This window comes from Marmota monax, unplaced genomic scaffold, assembly GCF_021218885.2.
Source record: "Marmota monax isolate L192 unplaced genomic scaffold, Marmota_monax_Labrador192_F-V1.1 WCK01_AAM20220418_F8-fsc00136, whole genome shotgun sequence".
Classification (NCBI taxonomy): Eukaryota; Metazoa; Chordata; class Mammalia; order Rodentia; family Sciuridae; genus Marmota; species Marmota monax.
Window position 1 is genome coordinate 3,071,444 of NW_026693905.1, and position 21,736 is coordinate 3,093,179.

The window sequence follows — 21,736 nt, forward strand, 5'->3', positions numbered from 1 at the left end:
AAAGAAAAGTGATAATCAATGTATAACTACTCATTGTTAGTAATTAAACAAAATGTAAGTGTACAACTAATAATTACTGAAGTGAAATTCATTGAGAGATAGTTGGGTCAGTTGTGACATTGCATACCTATAATCCCAGCGACTCTGGAGGCTGAGGCAGGAAGATCACAAACTCAAGGCCAGCCTCAGCAAGTTAGTTAGACCCTGTCTCAAAATAAAAAATAAAATGAGCTTGGGATGGAGCTTAGTGGTAAAGTGCCCCTGACTTCAATTCCCAGTACAAAAAAAAAAAAAAAAGTAGTTGTAGATCTTTGGTTTCTTTTTAGTTTTGGGAAAAATGTCTGTGAGACCTTTTTTTTTTTTTTTTTTTTTTTTTTTTTTTACTCTAGCCTACAAAGTCATATTCTGAAACATGCTCTCACCTTTCCTCATTACCAAAATTTGCTATAGGAGGCAATATGATTGTAACACCAGAGAATCACCTTCATCTTGTAACTTTCACAAAATAAGTGATAGCTCAGTGATGGCTTTAAAGGTTACAAAGTACTTTGTCATAGGTAGCATTTTATGTATATAATGGAATCTCCATTATGCCATAGCTGAAATTCCTGACCTATTAAATGACTTGGGATAAATTGGTGATAAATTTGGTCATTAAGGACCAAACCAACATCAGGTCTTGTGACCCCAAACAAAGAGACCGACCTATGACATAATAATTCACCTAAGGATGCTCCACACAATTGTCCTTGCTGGTAACTTCTTATCAGTACTGGGTTTGGAACCTGCCAAGCCCAATCCTACAGCATTAAGACAACCTGTGCCTATAAGCACTGCTTATGGAGGGCAAGTCTGACATTAAAGAACATTTCAGAGGTCTTTATGTCATTATCTTACACTTGAGCAATTGTCAGTAGCACAAGAAGCCTCTTTGAACAATCAGAAGAGCCTCTTTCCTTTTTTTTTTTTTTTTTTTTTTTTTTTTGTTAAATAGTGCAAAAGGAAAATCAGAGCTAGAAAGGAAACAAAGAGGAGGGAGGGACAACTAAAAAGGACACATAAATTCTGAATGTTAATGAATGTTTTATCTAAATCACTTACATGGTTATTTTTTAGTATTATTGCCACAAGATTTGCAGCTCTGCTGTAAATGATTGGACAAACCTCATCAAGAAACCTATTCTTTACTGTGCAAGACCCAGTGAACACAATTGTGAGTTTCTTCCCTGTTCACATAATAGAATTGGGACATTATCATCAACTTTCTATTCAGATTTTCAGGAGGTTATTTAATTTATGTATGTATTTATTTATTTATTTTACAAATATATCTTTGTCTGCCAGAGCTCCCTGTTCTGGCTAGCTTGCTCTGCTGATTGCTTCGGCAAAGGCTTGGGAGAGAGTTGCTCCGTTCCATTCTCAATAAGGATTGATGGCATTTTGAGAGGTTCAGAATATCCTTTGATTGCCCCAAGAAACAGAACTGAGAAGATGGCTGTGGATCGTAGGGGGTGGGCTTGCTCATCAGCTTTTCTTTGTGCACTCTGTACTTAAGGTACCCTAATCACAAGAATCTTGTGTTTCAGCCCCTTTCCTCACTCACCTGCCCAAAGGAAAAGTTCCTTTTTCAGTTCGGAACTCTGACATACCAGAGTTTTCTAAAGAGAGGCTAATTTGTACTCTGCGGTTTTCACTCAGACATTGTAAATGAATGGCAGTGGACCAGCCCCTTGTGACACTTGAGCAAAAGCTGAATTGAGAGATGGATCGACCACCAGGGAACAATTCCAAATACTGTGACTGTATCTCTTCTGCAAAAATGTTCCACATTGTGATGAGATAAGTACTGCAAATCAGAGAGGGAATGAAAGTGGAAGTTTAATCCACAACCAATTTGGTTTGCTTTTTCCAACAATAATCATAGACATTGTTTAGTAACATCCATACTTAATTGTTTTCCCTCTCTAGAAGAAAAAAAATGTTTAAAATGCTTAGCATTTTGGAGCTGTTGAGATGTACATAATTCACATTCATTTGGAGCCTCTTTTTATTGAGAATGAGGTACTATGGTTGTGCGCTAGAACAGGCTATTGGATGTTATTGGGTTGAAATGAATCAGAGTAAATAACAAGTGATGCCTATTATTCTTTATGTTGTGCCACATCTCATATTAAGAATCTAATATTTATTAGTTGATTCAACCTCATGAAAACTCTGAGTTTGATTTTTAGTATTTTTTACCATTTAAAAAATTATTTAACTCTTTACTAGTTTTGCTCTTACCTATTTACTTACTATATATTTTTTTTCCCTTTTGTATGTGAAGAAGCAGAGGCACAGCTATAAGAGGGTAGGCCCCAGGGCCTGTGCCTCAGGTCCCTAGGGGCTGTGCACCACCTTAGTGATGGGTTGGCTTTCACTCTGCCTCTGCTATTTTATCATTGCTATAAATTCAGTGCTTGGTGATTTAAAGAGGGTGCATCAGTAAGAATTCTTACTCTTTGAACCTTTTAATCATTAGATTCCTCCTGAATGTTAATTTTGATCTTTAAGGGGTTATCTGAATGATCTTATTAGCAGAAGCTTATCCAATAATTCTGACAGAAATTTCCACTTACCGCTGTTCAATAATAACTAATTCAGGCAAATCACAGAACCCATCTCTTTATTCAATCCTGTATTCATTCATCAAACATTTATTTAGATATCAACTATATATCAAATCTAAAATGATCAGAGAAGATACAGCAGAAAGTCTGATGTAAGTGATGGATAAAAGATAGAATCAATGGGATATCAATAACAGATAAAGTAGAGTGGTACAGAGAGAAGTCAAGGGTCACACTAAGTGTTTAAATTATACTTCTGGGAAGATATTAGCATTATGATTAGTATACAAAAATAGAAGAGTAGAATAAGGATATAGAATTAATATTTGGGTGTATAAGTAGATGTCATTAGTCGGGATATGTATCTAGAAATCAAGTGAAGTTGGTTGCGATTGTAAGCCATTATGGTTCTTGATTCCTGATGCTAGTTTCTTGAAAGTAGTTTCCATAGAATGCAGAACTAGTAAAGAGAATATAGTTGATTGAGGAGCAAAGGCAGGAATGGTGAATTCCTTTGAAAAATACTTCCATGCTAAGGGAAGAAAGAAGCCAGAAAATGAACTGGGGGAGGAAGGTGGGTCAGAAGAAATCTCCTAGAATAACAGGCATCTGAATATTCTTAGAGGAGAGTGAGCTAAAGAAACCATGAAGATGAATGAAAATAGTAAGAAAAGTAAGAAAGTAAACAGAGAAAGTCCAGAAGGAGTTAGAGGAATAGAAATATGGATATATTTTCAGAAAAGTTCATCTTACTCAGGAAGTAATGTTGGCATGAGGAAATTTGAAAATGAGGTTTTAAACCATGTCAGATGGGAGCTGCTTCTCTGTTCTTCAAGCAATTTTTTTTTCTGTGTGTTATTTTTATTTTCTTTGCTTTGGTCTATACAACAACAAACAATAACCAAAAACATAAAGTGATAATAATACAACTCTCGGCTGGGACCCCTGCCACCCTCCCATACCCATGTGCAAGAGATGGTAGGGGAGTCTGAAACAGGAAGGGAAGAGAAAGCCCCTCACCGCACACCAGAGGATCAGCAAGAGCACTTTTGGGGGTCAGCTGGGGCAATGGGGGAGGGTAAAATTTATTGACCCTAAGATTTACAGATAGAAAGATATTCAAACAGTTTCTCAGTTTTTCATTTAATTCATTGGGGAAAGAATGCTTATAGAGCCAATTTAGTAAAGTGGCACTTAATATAGCTTATTTATTTTATTTTAGTACACCATGGGATCAGAGGCCCAACTACCTGTATTTAAATCCTGGCTCTACTACAGACTAGTTGTGTAAACTTGGCCACTTAGCCATTCAGTTTATTCTTCTCCCATAAATGGATAAAAATAATAAACACCATGCCTGTGTGTAAGGAGTCTGTGCAGCCATGTAGTTAAGACACCAAACCAAAAATCCATAACCCCAGTACTCCTCCTAGGTCTTCCTCCTGTGGTGCTGTGGCCTGCACAGCTTTGACTCCCTCCCTTCTTTGAATTCCACAGCTCAAACTCTCTTGTTTTGTTGTTTCTCTATGGCAATAAATAATTCACACCAAGACGTGATTGATGGGTGGATTGGTGTGATTGAAAACACAACTGGTGGGCTTGATTGAAGGGTCACTATATAGAGGGTGCAGTCTTCTGCCATCTATCTTCTCTCTCCACTCTCTGCCCCTCCCAGCTCTGTTTCCTCCCATATCCAAAATCTCCTTCCTCTCCTGTGGTATGAAGTTCCTTCTCATCTAAAGAGAGAGGGTATTCTTCTCTCAACTGATTCACTAACTACTCAAACCCTTAACCAAAATGTTTTTAAAAGATTAAGCAAAGTCAGTTTTCTCTTAAGAGATATTTTAGTCCAGTTGTAATAACAAGTTTTCTATTTTGTTATAACATATAGATTAAATTGAGAAGCACTGAAGGGCACCTAACCTATTTTATAATATCCTGTTATATAGAGAGCAAGGATATTGATTGAGAAACAGGAGGGTAGGCATGGCGTAGGAAAATACTGGCTAAGGCTTAGAAAACATATAAACAGGAAAACATATAAACAAAGACTAATAAGGGACCAACAAATGTAAAACTCACCACATATGGAAAGTATGGCTTCTTAGATGCACCACTCTGCTTGAATACATGATTTTTCATTACCAGCAAGGGAACTATGAGCAACAAAATGAGAGAGGGCGGGGGGAGAGAACGCGAGAGAGAGCGAGAGTGCTCTGTTCTACAAGGACAAAATATTCACCCCAAAGGTCTGCCCCCAATGACCCACCTCCTGCAGCCATACCCTACCTGCTTTCAGTTACCACTTAGTTAGTCCCTACTAGGGGATTAATTCACTGATTAGGTTAAGGCTGTCATAACCCAATCATTTCACTCTAAACCTTCTCTCATTGTCTCACACATGAGCTTTTGGGGGGACACCACGTATTTAAATCATAACAGACCTTTTATTTATTGTTCTTCCTTCCTCCCTTCTGGAGGAGGACGGTCCTTTTTAAAATTTTATTTGTGAGCTGATAAACATTTTATGAGTTTTCACCTGACCGTGTGCTTGGAATGAGCTTACAACTTGTTTTTGCTCTTCCCTTGACCAGAATTTCCAAGCAGGAGAATATGAAGGCATTTCAAAGCAAATAATTCACAGCCTGAGCTTGTGTCAAGCTTTCTCAGAAATATCTTCTCCTCCTGCATAATTGACATTCAATATGCTTTTGAATGGCAACTCGTGGTCCAGGAATCCTAGAAGGGTGGCCAGTGTGCTAATATTACTTATACTTATTTTCACTTGAGGCTTTGGTTGCCTTTCAATGAGAATTTCAGAGATTAGTACTAAGAATGACCAAAATGTGCCCTTCTTAATTATTGTTTTTGGTATAAATATAAATTTATTCACCCAAATCTCAACTACTAGGTATCCTTTTCCTATTTAAATTAGAGTCAATTAGAGAGAGATTGGAGGCACAATACTGATATAACAGGTTGTTTATCTATTTAAGCAGCTTGTTATCCTAAAATATGGCAATAATGAAGTAGACACAGTTTCTAAAAGTCTAAGATGCATTTATAGATGACAAAAGCAATAAAGGTTCCTAAGGGAGCCTGGGCTCCCTATCATTTAAGACATGACAAGAAAAATATTTTCTTTCTCCTTTGAGATTGTATTCTCAAAGACCAATTATTAGTGTTTCCTTTGCCTGAACATACCTTAGCTTAATTTCCTTAGACATAATCAATAATAATTGTGCTAGTAATATAATAAAGGTCTTGGTGGCCTGGGAAATAAAGTATGAGCTTTTCTCATCTGTATAATACTTTTTTAAAAGTTTACTTGGTGGTCATTGATAGAAAGGCCAGTATATAGATTATGTGAGAAAGTCTAATCTATTTTATTTTATTTTTTTTGTCAACTCCATATCATTTATCAAAGTACTTTCTGGTTGTTAGTCTAAGCACTTTTCTTTTACTTGACTACTTTCCAAGATGTGACTTTTAAAAAAAGATTTACTGTGTTTTAAAAATACATCAGATCTCAGTTTATGAAAGATGACACACAGAGAGAGGTTCTGTTTCTAGCACACAAGGTACAGGAGTTCAAACATTCCCTCCATGACGAGGTGGCTCTCCTCATGTGTCAGTTTTCCCTGAAAAGATCGGGAATCACAGGGAGGAAAGAATTTAATCTGAGCTCGTGTTCAGCACGGAGGACTTCTTTTTGGCCTGTTGACAATTCCTCAGCGTGAATTCTGAGACATATCTTATTAGAAGTCTGTCGGGACGTTTTCAAGTATTCAGTAGAAGTGATTCAAGGAAACCAAGGCCAACACACTCTGCAGAAATGCGAATTTCCAATGTTTGTGTTCCATTGACTCTCTTGCCCTCACCATCTAAAGAAAACACAAGTAACAAAGATTTTATTTCAGATTATTATTGTCTCTACTGGTAGGTCATTCCATTAATTTGTTTTAGTTGGTCAAGGATTTTATTATTGGGAGAGGTATATAATATAGATCTTTCTGTGACCCAGTGTTGAAAGAGTTGAAGGAATCTTGCTTTCATTTACTGCTGCTCTAAGAAAAGTCTCACATTTTTAACTTTCAAAGGAATATTTTTAAATTCTGTGAATGATGAATGAATCAATACACATTCAAACAAAACTTGTGAGTTTCTCAGTATTTTATTTAGATAATAACCCTGATCATTTTTAGGAGTTATTTCAAGTAAAATTTGTGTTAAAAAATTTAAAAAAAATTTTAACAAAGTCCCTGCCATCACATAGATAATTATGTAGTTGTATAAATACTTTTATTCTGGCATGCAAGTAATCTATGCTTACTTGGTATGCAGCATTTAATTTTTTTGATGTGTGTATATGATATTTAGAACACTCAGCTATTATTTTCTTTTACTTAAGAAAAATGTCGCAAATTCATATGAAGCATTATTTAAAGTTATTTAAGATAAACATGAATTTATGAAAACCCAAAACATGCAGGATGGGCATTATAATGTGACAGGTAAGGATACTAAGCTTCAAGGTTCATTTGTGGTGAAAAAGTTTTTCTCAAATCTAGCTTTCTTCTCCTGCAGTTATGACGCTTCCTAGGGACACAGACTCTGTAATGTTGATTTAGAGTCTCATTGACTTATAACTTTGGTTTTCTATGCTATTTAGTCATGATTATGCTAGAAAAAAATTTCAAAATATTTAAAATATAAAATATGAACCATAATGTGGAAATGTAAGTGGGTGAGATATATCACTTTTAGAGGAAGGATATTTTGCATCTGCTTATACAGTCTGTTTTTCCTGTTGTTCTCAGTGAAAAATTCCTATTCTTCGGGGATAAAGTTAAAGCATGAGGTTCCTAGGCTCCAAAGCATTAGTAGATGTAGATACACATAGATATATAGAAAGATATCTCAGGAAAATATTGTTATACTAGGATAGAATCCTGAAGTTTTGTTGCTAGATGTGAAACGTCATTTCATTTAGAACCTCTTACTATATGTATGAATATTTTTTATAATTTTGCCATTAGAATTAGATTTTAATCAATGACTTCATTGGAAGTAATAGATGATATATACGTGTGTGTGTGTGTATGTGTGTGTGTGTGTGTGTAGTATATATATTCTTTTTTTGTTTTGGTACCAGGGTATCAGGTACTCAGGGACACTCGACCAGTAAGCCACATCCACAGCCCTATATTGTATGTTATTTAGAGACAGGGTCTCACTGAATTGCTTAGTGCCTTGCCATTTCTGAGGTTGGCTTTGAATTTGTTATCCTCCTACGTCAGCCTCCTGAGCCACCAGGATTACAAGCATACACCACTGCACCCAGCAAATAGATGATATTGATAAGAAAAGTACATGCACTAGATGAGATAGAATGGTCATATATATTGCATCTGGATTAAATTTCAATTCAGGAGTCGCTCTCCTTTTAGAGTAAAATGAATTGTATAATTTGAGAAGTGCTAAAATCCAGTGTTTCAAAAATGTATCCTATTGAATGGAAAGAGTCCCTGAGATTATGATCCATAGAGCCATGGGTGAGTTTAGCTTTAGGGCATCTTTCTATCATTCCATCCTTTGATTCATTATATCTTTACTGAATGTTCATTGTGTCCATGCTTTCAGCACTGTGAAAAGTCTGAAAGATATAAAGATAAGTTAGGGAGAGTCTTCTTCTAACTGGAGTCAGTCTCAAAAAGAAGACAGACCAATGGAAAAACAATTAGGATGGAGTTGATAAACTATGCACATGGGACAAATATGAATTTTTGATAAATATTTGTTAAATCAATAATTAAGTGTAATTAGGATAATGATAAGTTTCCATGGGATCAACAGGTAATTAAGGCAAAGAAGCCAAAGAGAGCATGGAAAAAATGGAATTTACGCAGAGGCCTGGGAGTGAGAATGGGAATGGTCCATAGTGGGGGACTGCTGCTAATTTATTAGAGAGGAGATCTAAAAGGAATGAGTAGAGAGGTAAGACTGGAGAAACTGGCAAGGCTAATAGTTACCAAAAGCCTCAAGGCCATGAAAATGGAAACTTCACTTAGTTTGAGGGCAACAGGAGGTTTGGCAGTTTTGTAAACAAAGGAATGAATTATAAATTAGATTGGGGTAAAAGGAAAGTCTGGGATCAATGAGTCCAGTGAGAAATAACTACAGTGCTCTACTCATGATTAAGATTATCCTTAAGTGCCAATTTTCCCTAGCAAATCCCGGTTTACTCCTGGGATCCTGGCAAAATTACTAACAGTACTTTCTTTTACCCTAAAATTATCCCAGTGGGAATGTTAAATTATATGGCAGCTTAATCAAAACTAAAATGGTAGCAATGAGGATGTTGACAATGATTGGATTCTCAGTTTCTAAAGGCATTTGATAGAATAGAATTTGGGTGCTTTATATGAGGAACGATATAGAAGAGACATCAAGGATAACATTAAGAATGGTACCAGAGGGGAGGAGAAATGGAAGGAAGGGGCAGTTAGAATGAAATTAAAATAAACAAACTATGTTATCTGCATGTATGAATATGTAATAGTTAAGCCTGCAATTATGTCTAATTATGATACACAATTTTATATATATATATATATATATATACACTATATATACTATGTGTATACATGCACACACATACATATGTAAATATGTGTGTGTTTGTGAGATATATATATATATATATATATATATATATATATATATATACATATATATGAAGATATTTGACTTGTACAAGTAGATAAGTTATTGATATCATTCACCAAAAGGGGAATGACAAGTGAATTAGATTTGATGCAGGGAGAGGAGATAGCCATTTCAGTTTTAAAAAATGTGACTTTGAAATATTCCAGTAGAGATGTCAGGCAAGCAGTTAATTATATGGGTAGGACTTAGTCTTCATTACCTCAGTGTTGCTTGAGGAAGGTCCATTATGCTCTGCTAATACCAATTTGAGAAAACACTCCAAATTATTTTATCAGACAAAAATAGATGCCCTCTCGCCTAGCTAAAGCCAAGTCCCTGAAGAGTGTAAATAAGAGACAATGATTTGAGAGTGTAAGATACTTACCTAGAGTGATACACCTACAATGTGTGGACAACATAGTCATATTTCCTGTAAAACCAGGGCAGAAATGGGCCCAGGATTCTTTGAGAGAGCAGAAAAGAATCATGGGCCTGAAATTGAGATGTCAACCTTGGTGAGGAAATATTGAGATCAGACTTCATTTGCTCAGAAGTTTCATCTGAACTGCCCCTGACTCAGGCAGACATGATCAAAGGATCCCCTAGCAGATTATTTTTCTCCCCATAGTAAACCATAAAAAATAGTTTTTTAATTAGGCTCCTTTATTTTTGCTGGTTAGTAAGTAGCCATGTGAACTGAGGGAAGTCACTTGTCCTCTCTATTACCTTGGCTGAGAACAGAGTATGATTAGATCATCTGGATATGTAAGATTTAAATTAGATTCTCTAGTTTCAGGTTTATTTATTTATTTTTGTTTGCTTCTTCTTCTTTTAAGCAGAATGTTAACTATTTTAGAACTTGAAAGGAAATTCTTATAGCCATGATCTTGAATAGTCTAGTTGACTTTGGCAGCAAACTGTATAAATGGGAAACACTTTTTTTTTTTTAATTTTAGGAAATTCCAAAGTGGTTCATAAATAGATACAGGAATGCTTTATATATTTTTCTTTTTCCTTTTTATGTGCAGCAAAGTCAGATTGAGGGTCTTTTCAAAAATAGCAAAAGCTGCTTAGACTATGGTTAACAAGCCACTCTTGGGTAGAACATTTTTCTCTTGGGGTGCTGCCTTCAATCTGATATTCATTTTGGCTCAGATCAGTTGTAAATACCAGCCTGTTTCTGTGAAATGTAACTGGTGTTTGCTCTGGGCTGATGGGACAGCCATGTGCTGTTTGCTCTGTCAGTAGCTGTATGTGGGTATCCACAGTACATTATTCAGATCAGCTCACACGCACCAGCTGTCCTTATTCCAGGTGGACTGTGGGAAATCTTTTTACTTACAGCAACAGCTGTGCCACCTGGTAGCTTAAAGAGAAGTAGTCGGATGAATGAACCACTGTTACAAATTCACTTTTCATCTGGTAAACAGTTTGCATAAACTAGTAGGACTGCAGATATTTTCAACCTGGTCCACACTGAAATGCTATGAGCACTTCAAGAGAGGCTTTATCTGGATTATGAGAAATTGTTTGCTTATTGCCATTACCTATCATTTTAAAGCACCAAATAAAATCTACATGCCAAGGTTAAGATTTTAAAATTTGCAGTTCTCATTCCCATATTATTTGTTATCTATCTCCCAATACACAAACTCTGCTCTTTATATTTTTACATTCTTACCCATAGACATCTCTAATAATTTTGTTGCTACTTTGACTATAATAATAAAACTTCCCAAGCTTGAATTTTTGCTAAAGAGAAGGTTGAGTATGTCACTGTTGGCTTTTTATTTTCAAGTCAGTAAAACAAATAACCGTAAACAAATACTTTAAGTGGAATTCTTATATGTGGAGTTTTAGTGAACAAGATTTGCTGGTAAACAATACCAGTAAAAAGCAGGTAAAAATAAAATAAAAGCAATCCTCCAAATAAGTTAAAAGTCTGCAAAAGAGAATGAGTTAGATAGAATGGATTAAGTAAGCCACTGCTACTGTGTTTTAAGCTGTTAATTTTCTCTGTGTGTTTGAATGCATTGTACACACATGCATGAACATGTATGTACACACACACTAGCCACAGGAAGAGCCTAAGTTTGTGTTAAGTGGGCCTTCAACAGTAGTACAGAAGGAAATAGTATATACAGACTATGGCATTTTATTTCAATTTCTGAAGTCAATGCCATTCAAATTCACAATGTTTATAGTCTTTCTTTCTTAATTAGTTCATATATTTCCTATAAGTCCCTTATTTTAAAACTATTTTTTGTAATCCCAAGACATTATCTAATTATGTAGATAAATACAGAGAGAAGCTCTACGAAGGTAAAAGTGTATCAGCTGAAAATACTATGTGTGTGTGTGTGTGTGTATATAGTTTTAATAATGGCCTCATGGCAGTGTAAGGGTATTATTCCTTGTTAATAACCATAGTTATTCCATAAAAAGGTGGATATTTGCCTTAAAATGAAATCTCTATTAAAGTCACTTTCAGTATATTAATATGTATTTCAGCTTAAAAAAATGTCCAGCTTGAGTATTAATGTACATTTAAGACAAAACTTTTATCTATGTTGAAGGAAAAAAATATATTCTTTCTAAATGAATGTCCTCCCCATAGCCATATCTAAAGGACTTTCTCAAGCTCAATAAATTGAGGGCCCAAGGGACTAAGGAACTTGTTCAAAGTTACATGATTCTATGAAAAGTATTCAAAAATAAATTTTAGGGGAAGAAGCATTTCATTTAATTATTTATTTTAGTCTGTGAAATGTTTGTCCTCAAAGATTCAAAACTCAAAGCACTACTTATGTGTTAAGAAAATTTCATCAAACACATTTAATGACAATGTGATAAAAATCACTCAGGCAGTGAAAGTTTAGGATTCATTTGAAGAATTAGGCTAATTAAGAATGTAGAAAAATAAAGAACTGATGGTTTCATTTCTGCTCTTAAGCAAAGATATTGCAACAGAACTATCTGTTTTTTTAAAAATTAGGCAAATGGATTAGTCTCTCAAAAAGAATAATTGGGAGGTCCTTGCAAAACCTGCTACAAGTTTTCTTTTATCATTAGCTAGTATCTAAGTGAAAAATTTAAAAAAGTTCTATTATTATAACATGCTTTTGAAAAGGAAGGAAGGGATGGAGGAGAAAAGAGGAAGGGAGGGAGAAAGAGGGGAAGGAAGGAAGGGAGGGAGGGAGGGAGGGAGGAAGGAAGGAAGGGAGGGAGGGAGGGAGAGAGAGAAAGAGGAAAGGAGGGAGGGAGGAGAAAAGAAAAGAAAGAGAAAAGGGAGGGAAGTAAAGAAGGAAGAAAAGTTGCCAGAATCAACAGTATTAGTTGATTTTCTGTAACTATAACAAAATACCTGAGGCTGGGTAACATAATAAAAGCAGCTTATTTAGCTTCCAATTTTGGAGGCTAAAAAGTTCAAACAGCGGGAACCAAGTACTGTTAGGCCAACCCCTGCCCATGCTATCACTATGGTAGAACTATGTTAATTCCTACCAGGGGTAGTACCACTAGTGACCAAAGGGCCTCCTACTAGTCTCCACCTCCCCCTCAACATCATCACACTGAACCCTTGGTGGCACACTCAGTCTATATCCAAACCACAGCAACAAAGAGACAAATTAGAACTGGCACTAGGGTGAACGGATGAATTCTGTGTAATAACTAATCTTATGAGAGGTGACACTATTTTTATTTCCTCTATTGATCGATGTTAAGAAATGCTGGCACCAATGTGAAGCTGTTTCTTTATGCTCTATCTTTTTTGCTAATAACATTCTCTAGTTGCATCATGTAATATTGCTCAGAGCAGCAATTTATTGCAGGAAGGTGTAAAGTTAGGAATTTCCAGCTTCATGTTATTGACTCCTCTAGCCATGAATATTTAAAGAGAAATATCTTCTTGTTCTACTGATATTTGGAAAGGGTATAGGAATTGCTACCTGGGGGTAAAATAGCTTACTTACCCCCAGTGAACCAGAAAGAGGAATTTATGAACTAAGCCGTATACTAGGAACAATAAATCCATGAGCAAGAGAGCTGTCTTGGAGAATCTTTATACTCTTCAGTCATTTAAGACTTTCTCCTCCTGCTTCAGGACTGGATTTGCTCTTGGCAAGAGAGGTAAATGCATTTACATACAATATGGTTGCAGAAACTCAAGAAAGAATTTTAAGGGAAGGATAAAAGATATATACATATGTATGTATGCATATATGTATGTATACATGTGTTTTATATGTGTATTTGTGTATAATGTATGTATACATATATACACATACACTGTTAACGCAATATTCTAATTAAAGTTTTCTTCTTTATAGCTTAAGACCTTGTAATTAATTTGAATGAAAATGATCCTAGGGGGGCTATATTGGAACCCATTATTGGTTTTTTATACTTAAGGCTAATGAGTTTCAAATGCCTCCTTGAGATTAATTCTTCACTAAAACTTGAAAAAGAAGCCATGATAATTGATTTGAGAAAAGAGTTGAGACACAGTACAGGGGAAGAGGAAGGGGCAAAAATGAAAAAGAACAGAAATGTTAAAGTCAAAATCTGTGTGAGCCATAATGGAAAGATAAGAGAATAATGGGCTTCATCCATGGCTGTGTGGCCATAGGCTGGTCCTCTAACTTCCCTGATCCTCAGATTCTCATCTGTAAATGGGAATTCTAACTTTTAATAATATTTGCATTGAAAAATTGTAAGAATAAAGAAAATCTAAAGTAGGCCTAGGCATATGGTAGGTACATGTTATAGTTTCCCTTCCCATTTATTTCCCTAAGAGTAGTCCTATATCCGTCTACAAACAGAATTGACATTTTAACTAAGTAGATTTTAGAACTAAGAAAAGTAGTGTTATTACTGTTTATTAAAACACCCATTTTTAAACTTTATGAGTTCTGTATTGACTCTCACTCATGCTTATTGACACCACTACAGCTCCTTTCGTTGAAAATGCTTTCAGCAATTGAATAAATGAGACATATACGGAAAATTGAAGGTTCCAGGATTAGTGAAAGGTGGATAAATAAGGAGGCCCCAGTCTGTATTCCTCCAAGTGGATCACAGGGTACTTAATATTGTGTCTGTGCAGAGTAAAATTGTCTCCTCAGAAAAGTTGAGTGCAACATAATCAAATAAAATAGATGATGATTAAACTAATTACTAAATAAATACGTAAATGGACAAAGGATACTATGTGTAATATAGATAGATATAGACCTAGACAATCAAGTCAGCTGCTGAGATTACAGTGGAAGGGGAAGGGACACATTTTGTTTGTTTTCTTCTGGTTGTCCTATGAAAAATGAAGCTTCTAAATCTAGATGTTTCCGAATACTGACCAGTATGTGAACTCACTTGTTAGAAAGATATAGAGTTACAGCCATGCATCAAGAATTGCACCTCCAGTGCAAAAATATTTTCTCTATGGGGCTATCTGACCTGTGAAAATGTAGAAATGCCCATCAGAGTACTAATGACATATACCTAGGAGGATAAAGGTGGAGAACTCTTAGTATTACTACGTGGAAGTGTCTAGATAATAAACTCGTGCTGATGGACTGGCAGTGTCTACAGACACACATTCTATTTTAGTTAACAGGATTTAGAGTATCTCTTGACCCTAGAAACGATAATCCTACAGTTACTATTGAGAGCAAATACTTATTTAGAGAGAAAATAAATACCTCTCACTGAGCACATGTCTAGTTTAGACAGAAATTTGTCATAGGCATGTTATTTTTGTTTCTTAACAAAATAGATTTTGTATGATAGTTTAAAAATATCATAGAGCACAGTGATATTTTTTTAACCATTTAAAAATTCTCAAGGAAAAATATTAAATAATGCCAATATAATAATAGTGTGTACATAATAAGATAAAAGTTCAAATATTTATCACTTGAGTCTAAAGTGAAGTTTAGGGTGTGATGTTTTAAAAAGGGCATTTAACATTGTATTTATTGACCCTTCCCTTCTCTAAAACCTCTGGTATTTGAGTCTAAGATAATCACACACTGTTCCAGTGATATGGCCACGAAATTAAACTCTATCATCACCCTTACAAATCCCCCCACCAGGAACAAGCTCCACATCACCTGCCAGTTCATAACCCACCTCTTTCTGACTCTGTCCTGCTGACAGTAAATCCCCTCACCAGCTAATTGAACAGATGCACCCAGTGCTGCTTCCTAAAAATCCACAAAGCTGGGCTTTGATGGACAGCAGAAAGTGGCACAATGGAAAACAAAAGCCTTTTAACTGAGAGCACCGCTTTGTTCTGCTCCGAACTTTAAGGTCACTCCAGCACATTCTGGCTGCTGTGAGGATCTTAATTTTTACTCCACCAATTTACTTGCAGCTGTCATTCCTTCCAATATTAAAAGTTCAGCTTCTCGAGTGTGGGGAATTGAGGGAGAGGGGAATGAGAAGAGCTTGTTGTGGACTAAAAACAGCAAGAACCAGTGAAATCTGGCTTGGCTCTGAAGTACAAAAAGTTATTTTCAAAGCCTATAAATTATGACATAGTGATTAACATGTAATTTAAATATATTTAAACAACAATTATATCACATTTCCAGCCCAGCTAATTGGCCTCACAGATGTTCCCTTGGAGCTACATTGCCCTTCCAGGGGGAAATGAATGAGGTGCCTTTTATCATGGAAAACAGATAAAAAAGCAAACTGAAAAAAAAATGGAAATAGAAGCATAAAAAGCAGCCAGTACCCCTAAAAACAATGAATGCTGAGGGGCTTTGCTTAGCATTTTTTCCATTTTAATGTGGAAAACGGGGGGAAAGCATGAAGAAGATGCTCTATTCCTGTGATGCTATTTGGCAGGCTGTCCAGAGATAGAGTTGGCAGGCTTCTGACTGAGACACTTGTCAAAGCAGGGACAGTAGGTGCATTCTAATAGGGCACAGCCTAGCCTCCTGTCTTGGAGCAGGCTAACTAATAGAGGTACAGTGATTTTTAATACAATGCCTTTATAATCAAAGGCATTCTGGCCCAGGTAATGAAGATAGATAATGAACTGCTGAAGAATGTCTTGTGAGTTAGTCCTTCAATCATTTATCTCTCTCAAGTTTTATAAAATGAAAAGTGTACAAGTTCCTTAGCTGTAATTTGAGTTGAATAAGACCCAGTACAACAAATCTTACAAGATTTAAAGTTAAGTTTAAAGGCTCAAAAAACAATGGTATTTAGTTAGGTTTTGGCATACCTAGCCTTTTAACATTTGATCTAAGAATTGAAATAAATTCATTCCAGCCTCATTTCATTCTTGTTTTTTCTCCTAAAAGTCTCAGGTACCATCTGATAACACAGTATAAATCCCGAAGACCAATGGCCATGTTTCTTCTAGTACATCCTGCTATCTTCAGCACCTACCACAGTGCCTTTGCTTTTATTGTTGAGATTTAATACGTATTTGTCAAATACTTACTAGTTAATCAGGGTTTTTAATATGATCAGTTCTGATAGGCAGTTGTCTTAGTTCTTGTATCATCCCAATGTTTTCTAAATCTTTGGATTGTATTGAAATTTCCTTTCTCAAATTTTATAAAGGAGGTTATTTGTGTCTTTCTAAAAGATAGTAAAGTATGCCTATATTTAAGATAATTAGAGAACAGCTAAGCATTTAAAAATGACTTTGATGAGTGGCTTGGGCATATTGATGCTTGAATTTAAAAATTCAGTTTAGCTGATGTGAATATTTAAACATGTATATTATTTACATTTATATACTAATGCAGAGCTTACGAAGTCCGTTTATACAGAAACCTATTTTGTCATGCCTAAGAACAAAGTAGAGTGACCAAGAATAAAAACTAAGGTCTGAGATATTTCACGTTTGACCAAATTCACAGTAATTGGGACTGAGGCCCAAATTTCTAACAGGATATAAAACAATCTACTTAACGCATTATATCACTTCTATACATTGCATGTTAAATATGTATCTAGAAGCAACCTAATTCTTCATCGACTAATGCATGGGTAAAGAAAGTATGGTGAATATACATAATGGGGTACTATTTGACCATGAAAAAGGATGAAATCCTGTCATTCATGACAACATGGATGGAGCTGGAAATTGTTATATTGAGTGAAATAAACCAGCCACAGAAAGACAATGTATGATCTCATTCATATGTGGAATCTAGCTGATTGCATACAAGTTGGGAGTAGAATGATGGTTACCAGAAGCTGAGCAGGAGGGAAAGGAAGAGGTTGAACACTGGGTAACAAGTTACAGTTAGACAGGAATAAGAATTTCTTTTGTGCTGTTGTGCAGTAGGGACACACAGGTAACGATAATGTACTGTACGTTTCAAAAAGCTAGATGAAAAGATTTGGAATGCTTTCACCATAAAGAAATGATGAATGTGTAGGATAGGTATGTTTAACCTAATTTAAACATTATACAACATGCATATGTATCAAAACATTACATTGTATCCACTAATAGGTATGATTTTTGTGGTATGATATATCTATTGTAAATGAATTTTAAGGGGCTGAGTGGTGGCTCAATGGTAGAGGACTTGCCTAACATGTATGACACACTGGGTTCGATTCTCAGCACTGTGTATAAATAAATGAATAAAATAAAGGTCCATCAACAACTAAAGACATATCTTAAAAAAGTGAATTTAAAAAGAAAAACTCTTCAAATATAAAATATGTTGCTAGCTTACCATGATATAATCTTGAAGGCATAGCTAGCTAACTTAGAAGAGAAGGAAATCTGTATATACTTTCTATGATATCATACTTGGGGTGGTAATGAAATGTAAACACACTCTAGGGAGTTCCAGACTTCTCTTTTGACTAGTCCAGGAGACCAGATTAGTTAAGAGTGATTGTATTGTTCAATTGTTATTGGTTTACATTAAATGGTTAATCTCCTGGGGGCCATATGCTTCTTAGATTATTTTACGAATCTCTAAATTGTGTGAATATTGACCTGAGATAATGTTTAGCAATGTTTCTCATGAATGATGTAGGTGTCTTGCCATATTTGCATCATCTCTATTCACATAAAGTCGAATTTCAGATAATTAAATTTTAAGATAAAGTAGTTTTGTCTGCATTTTTCATTTTCCCCAGTGCCTAGAAAAGTAGAAAAGAGTTGGCACGTAGGCAGCAGGTTCTCAAGAAACGTGTTTAGTAATGAGTGAAAATACTAAGAAACACAATTGAGATACATACAACCCCTTCACTTACCCTAAGGAACATTGTTCTTAATAATTTATGACATTCTATATCCACTTTCACTTAGTCCATAGGATAGACTATTAAGCTATAAAAATATAAGTGTCTTTTGGTGTTTTCACTGAAATCTGATTTTGACAGATTTTAAACACATAAAAGAAATGTAAAAGCACATTTCCCAGAAAGGAATTGATTTTTCCAATTTCCCACTGTTTCTTAACTAAAAATAAAGTAAGACCAAAGATAAAATAGTGTATACCTTTTTATAATGAGAGGCTAAGAAATCCATTGCTGATGTCCATTGTTGAAGTGGTGAAAAATTAATGTAACTTAATAACAAATTATTTCAGCATATTATAATCTACTTTATGACCTTCTAGATACATTTTTTGTTGTTGTTTTCTAAGAGAAAAGCTAATGCTATGATATGAGGCTATTTCCGTCATTTGGCATGTAAAGAAAGAAACTGTATCTCATTTACAAGTATAGTTAATTATTGATTGCTTTTTCCTTTCTTCTAGGGTTAATTAGAAGAATGCTTACTATTAACTTACATTTTCAATCCATTGAAAAATTTCTTTTTTTCATATAACTTTCCTTTTCAGGAATTGAATTAAAATATTTAATTTCCTCAAAACATAAATACACTCATTTGCATAATACATACAGTTTTAATGTTTAGGGAAAATCACTGTTGTGCACATTTCCCACGTTAGTTCATACAACTCATGTGCTTTTTCGTTTCCTTTTCTTTTTTAATTTTCCATTCATGTTGCCTCTTATTATATCCATCATTCCATTTTTCTTTCCTATTAGAGTGAAATTGGACACAGCCCTCCTCCTGCCTACACCCCCATGTCAGGAGTAAGTATTTCATGATCAACCTTCACCTCAGGATTTTTGGTCTTTGCTTACCATGTTTCTTCTCTCACATCTCCCCATAATTTCCTCATTTTGCCTTGCCAACAGTGAGTTAAGAATTTATAGACTGTGTAGCTGCCTTTGTAGGTGTCTTTTATCTCAGTAGATAATCCAAAGCTGAGATATCATGCATCATCAGTGGCTTCAACTTTCATCTGAAGGATTTACCTGGGCTCATAAATTATTCTTCTAGGTGAGGAGGTTATCTTAACTGCCATGATTACAGGTCATGTGCTAAAAAGGCAGAATCTCAGTGATGGTTCTCTAGTTACAGACTGGAGACTCAGACACAGTTACCACAGAATAAAAAGCAGTAAGGAAATGTCACCATGCAAGATGTATCACTGTAATTTCTGCTCTTAGAGTCATTTGTTGTGAAAATTCGCTTTGCATTTTTCTATCAAAAATAGGCAAAATTGTGGGAAAATGACATGTAATACTTTTTTATTCGATCGCCTTAGCTGGTTAGTAAAATTAAAAAATATATATATTTCCAAATTATTTTCCTGTGATTTACCTTCCAAGGGAAATGGGAATTATAACTATTTCTAGTCTGTAATTCAAATTCATTAGCCACTAAGGGAAAAAAAATGTAGTAAATACTGTGACTTTCCTTTGAAAGACGAGCATTGATATCTTTCTGGTTGGTAGCACTCATGTTTTCCTACCATTCCTAACCACAGCTTCTCTCTAAATGTGCTTCTACTGTTAACAGAACCAGTTTGTATACCGGGATGGGGGTTTTGCTGCAGAACAAGGAATGGCAGTGCCCTACAGGGCCACAACCAGCACAATCCCAGAAGCACCAGTTGCTCAGGGAGCTGCAGCTGAGATTTTCGACGACTCCTGTTGTAATGGCACCCTGCGTAAGCCCGTGCAACCCCATGTCCAAGAGGACAGTAGCACCCAGAGGTACAGTGCTGACCCCACAGCATTTGCCCCAGAACGGAGCCCACGAGGAGAGCTGGATGAAGAAGGTTACATGACGCCTATGAGAGACAAACCCAAACAAGGTACAGACCAAACATTGAGAAAATGATTGCCACCCACATTCACTTCCATCAAAAGTTACAATGTATTATATGGGAACTGCTGGACAGCTGGACTGTGTAAGGTTGTGACCTGGAAAAGCCTTAGGCTGCTATCCCTTGTGGTATTCTTCCTGAACCATCCAGTAGCATGCACATTACCTAGATGCTGCTGCTTAGAAATCAGAATCTCAGACCCCACCTGAATAGGATCTTCAGGGAATCTGTATGCACAGGCAAGCTGAAGAAGCACTCACCTTCACTGGAATGTATGAATTTGGTAGCACAGCACAACTGCAGAACCATTATTGTGATGGATAGAAAGGCTGGTGTTGGCAAAAAGTGTCTGAAGCTTTTGATGGCACCAGTAAAATATGTGGTGGCTTCATTAAAATGATGTAGTTTAAATAACATAGTTTATTTTAGGAAATTATGATTTCTCATATGATACTTCTCAAAATGAAAGTTTTAACCCTCTATGTGCTTCCATATTCCACCAAGTCTTGAAAAGAATGATTCATGGTTTTGCAAAGCTCAGCAATGACTTTGTAAAAGTTAGTGGTAGAAATGTTAAACACCCAAATAAAATGTTTCAGTTTTGAGAAAAGAAAAAAGACACAAGTTCCTCTTTTATTCTATGCTAACAGTATTGCAAAACAGAGATGAATAACTGATATTAAAAATGATGATATTTTCTCTGAGTCTTCAGTGTCAATAGCCATATTTTAAGACTCTATATGAGAGCCTCTTGTGTTATTTTTATATGATTATGTTCACTTTTATAAAATACCTCTTAGAAATTCCTGAAGACATTATCGAATGTACAGTTTAATGTATAGAGTTGTCCAAAAGTGGCACAAATGTAGGTTTTGTGAAGATTTGGTAGAGTCACTGAAAGCAGAGTTCTCTTTAGAAGATTGTCACCTCAACTAGAATGATCTCTCCCAAACTGAACAGCTGTACACGTTTGTATCAGTATAGCAGATAACTAGATAGTGTTGAAAAATGGTAATATAAGCTACTAAGAGAAGAGTAAGTCAGTCTATGTAGACTCGCTGAAGAATATTTTCAGATTTTATCTCTGGACACTGAGATCCAGAACATTGTAGTATGTTCTATCCCACTCCTCAGAGTATAGAATTTTACTATAGGCATTCCTACACTTTTAAGAATGTTCTGAAATCTGCTAAGAAAATTCAAAATCTAGCTACCTTGTAAGTTCTTCATACTTTTTTTCCT

The 21,736-nt window shown here is 35.5% G+C and overlaps 1 protein-coding gene across 7 annotated transcripts in view; it reads left to right on the plus strand.

The window, feature by feature from the left end:
* The window catches only part of Erbb4 (erb-b2 receptor tyrosine kinase 4), a 1,059,983-nt gene that overhangs the window by 1,028,583 nt on the left and 9,664 nt on the right, over nt 1-21,736 (plus strand). For 5 of the 7 annotated variants that reach the window (XM_058585185.1, XM_046462890.2, XM_046462889.2 and 2 more), the window contains 2 exons: nt 19,365-19,412; nt 20,185-20,482. In XM_058585185.1, the coding sequence (XP_058441168.1) occupies nt 19,365-19,412; nt 20,185-20,482 (346 nt within the window). The remainder of the gene's footprint in view (nt 1-19,364; nt 19,413-20,184; nt 20,483-21,736) is intronic. The other 2 variants (XM_046462893.2, XM_046462891.2) reach the window with 1 other exon arrangement.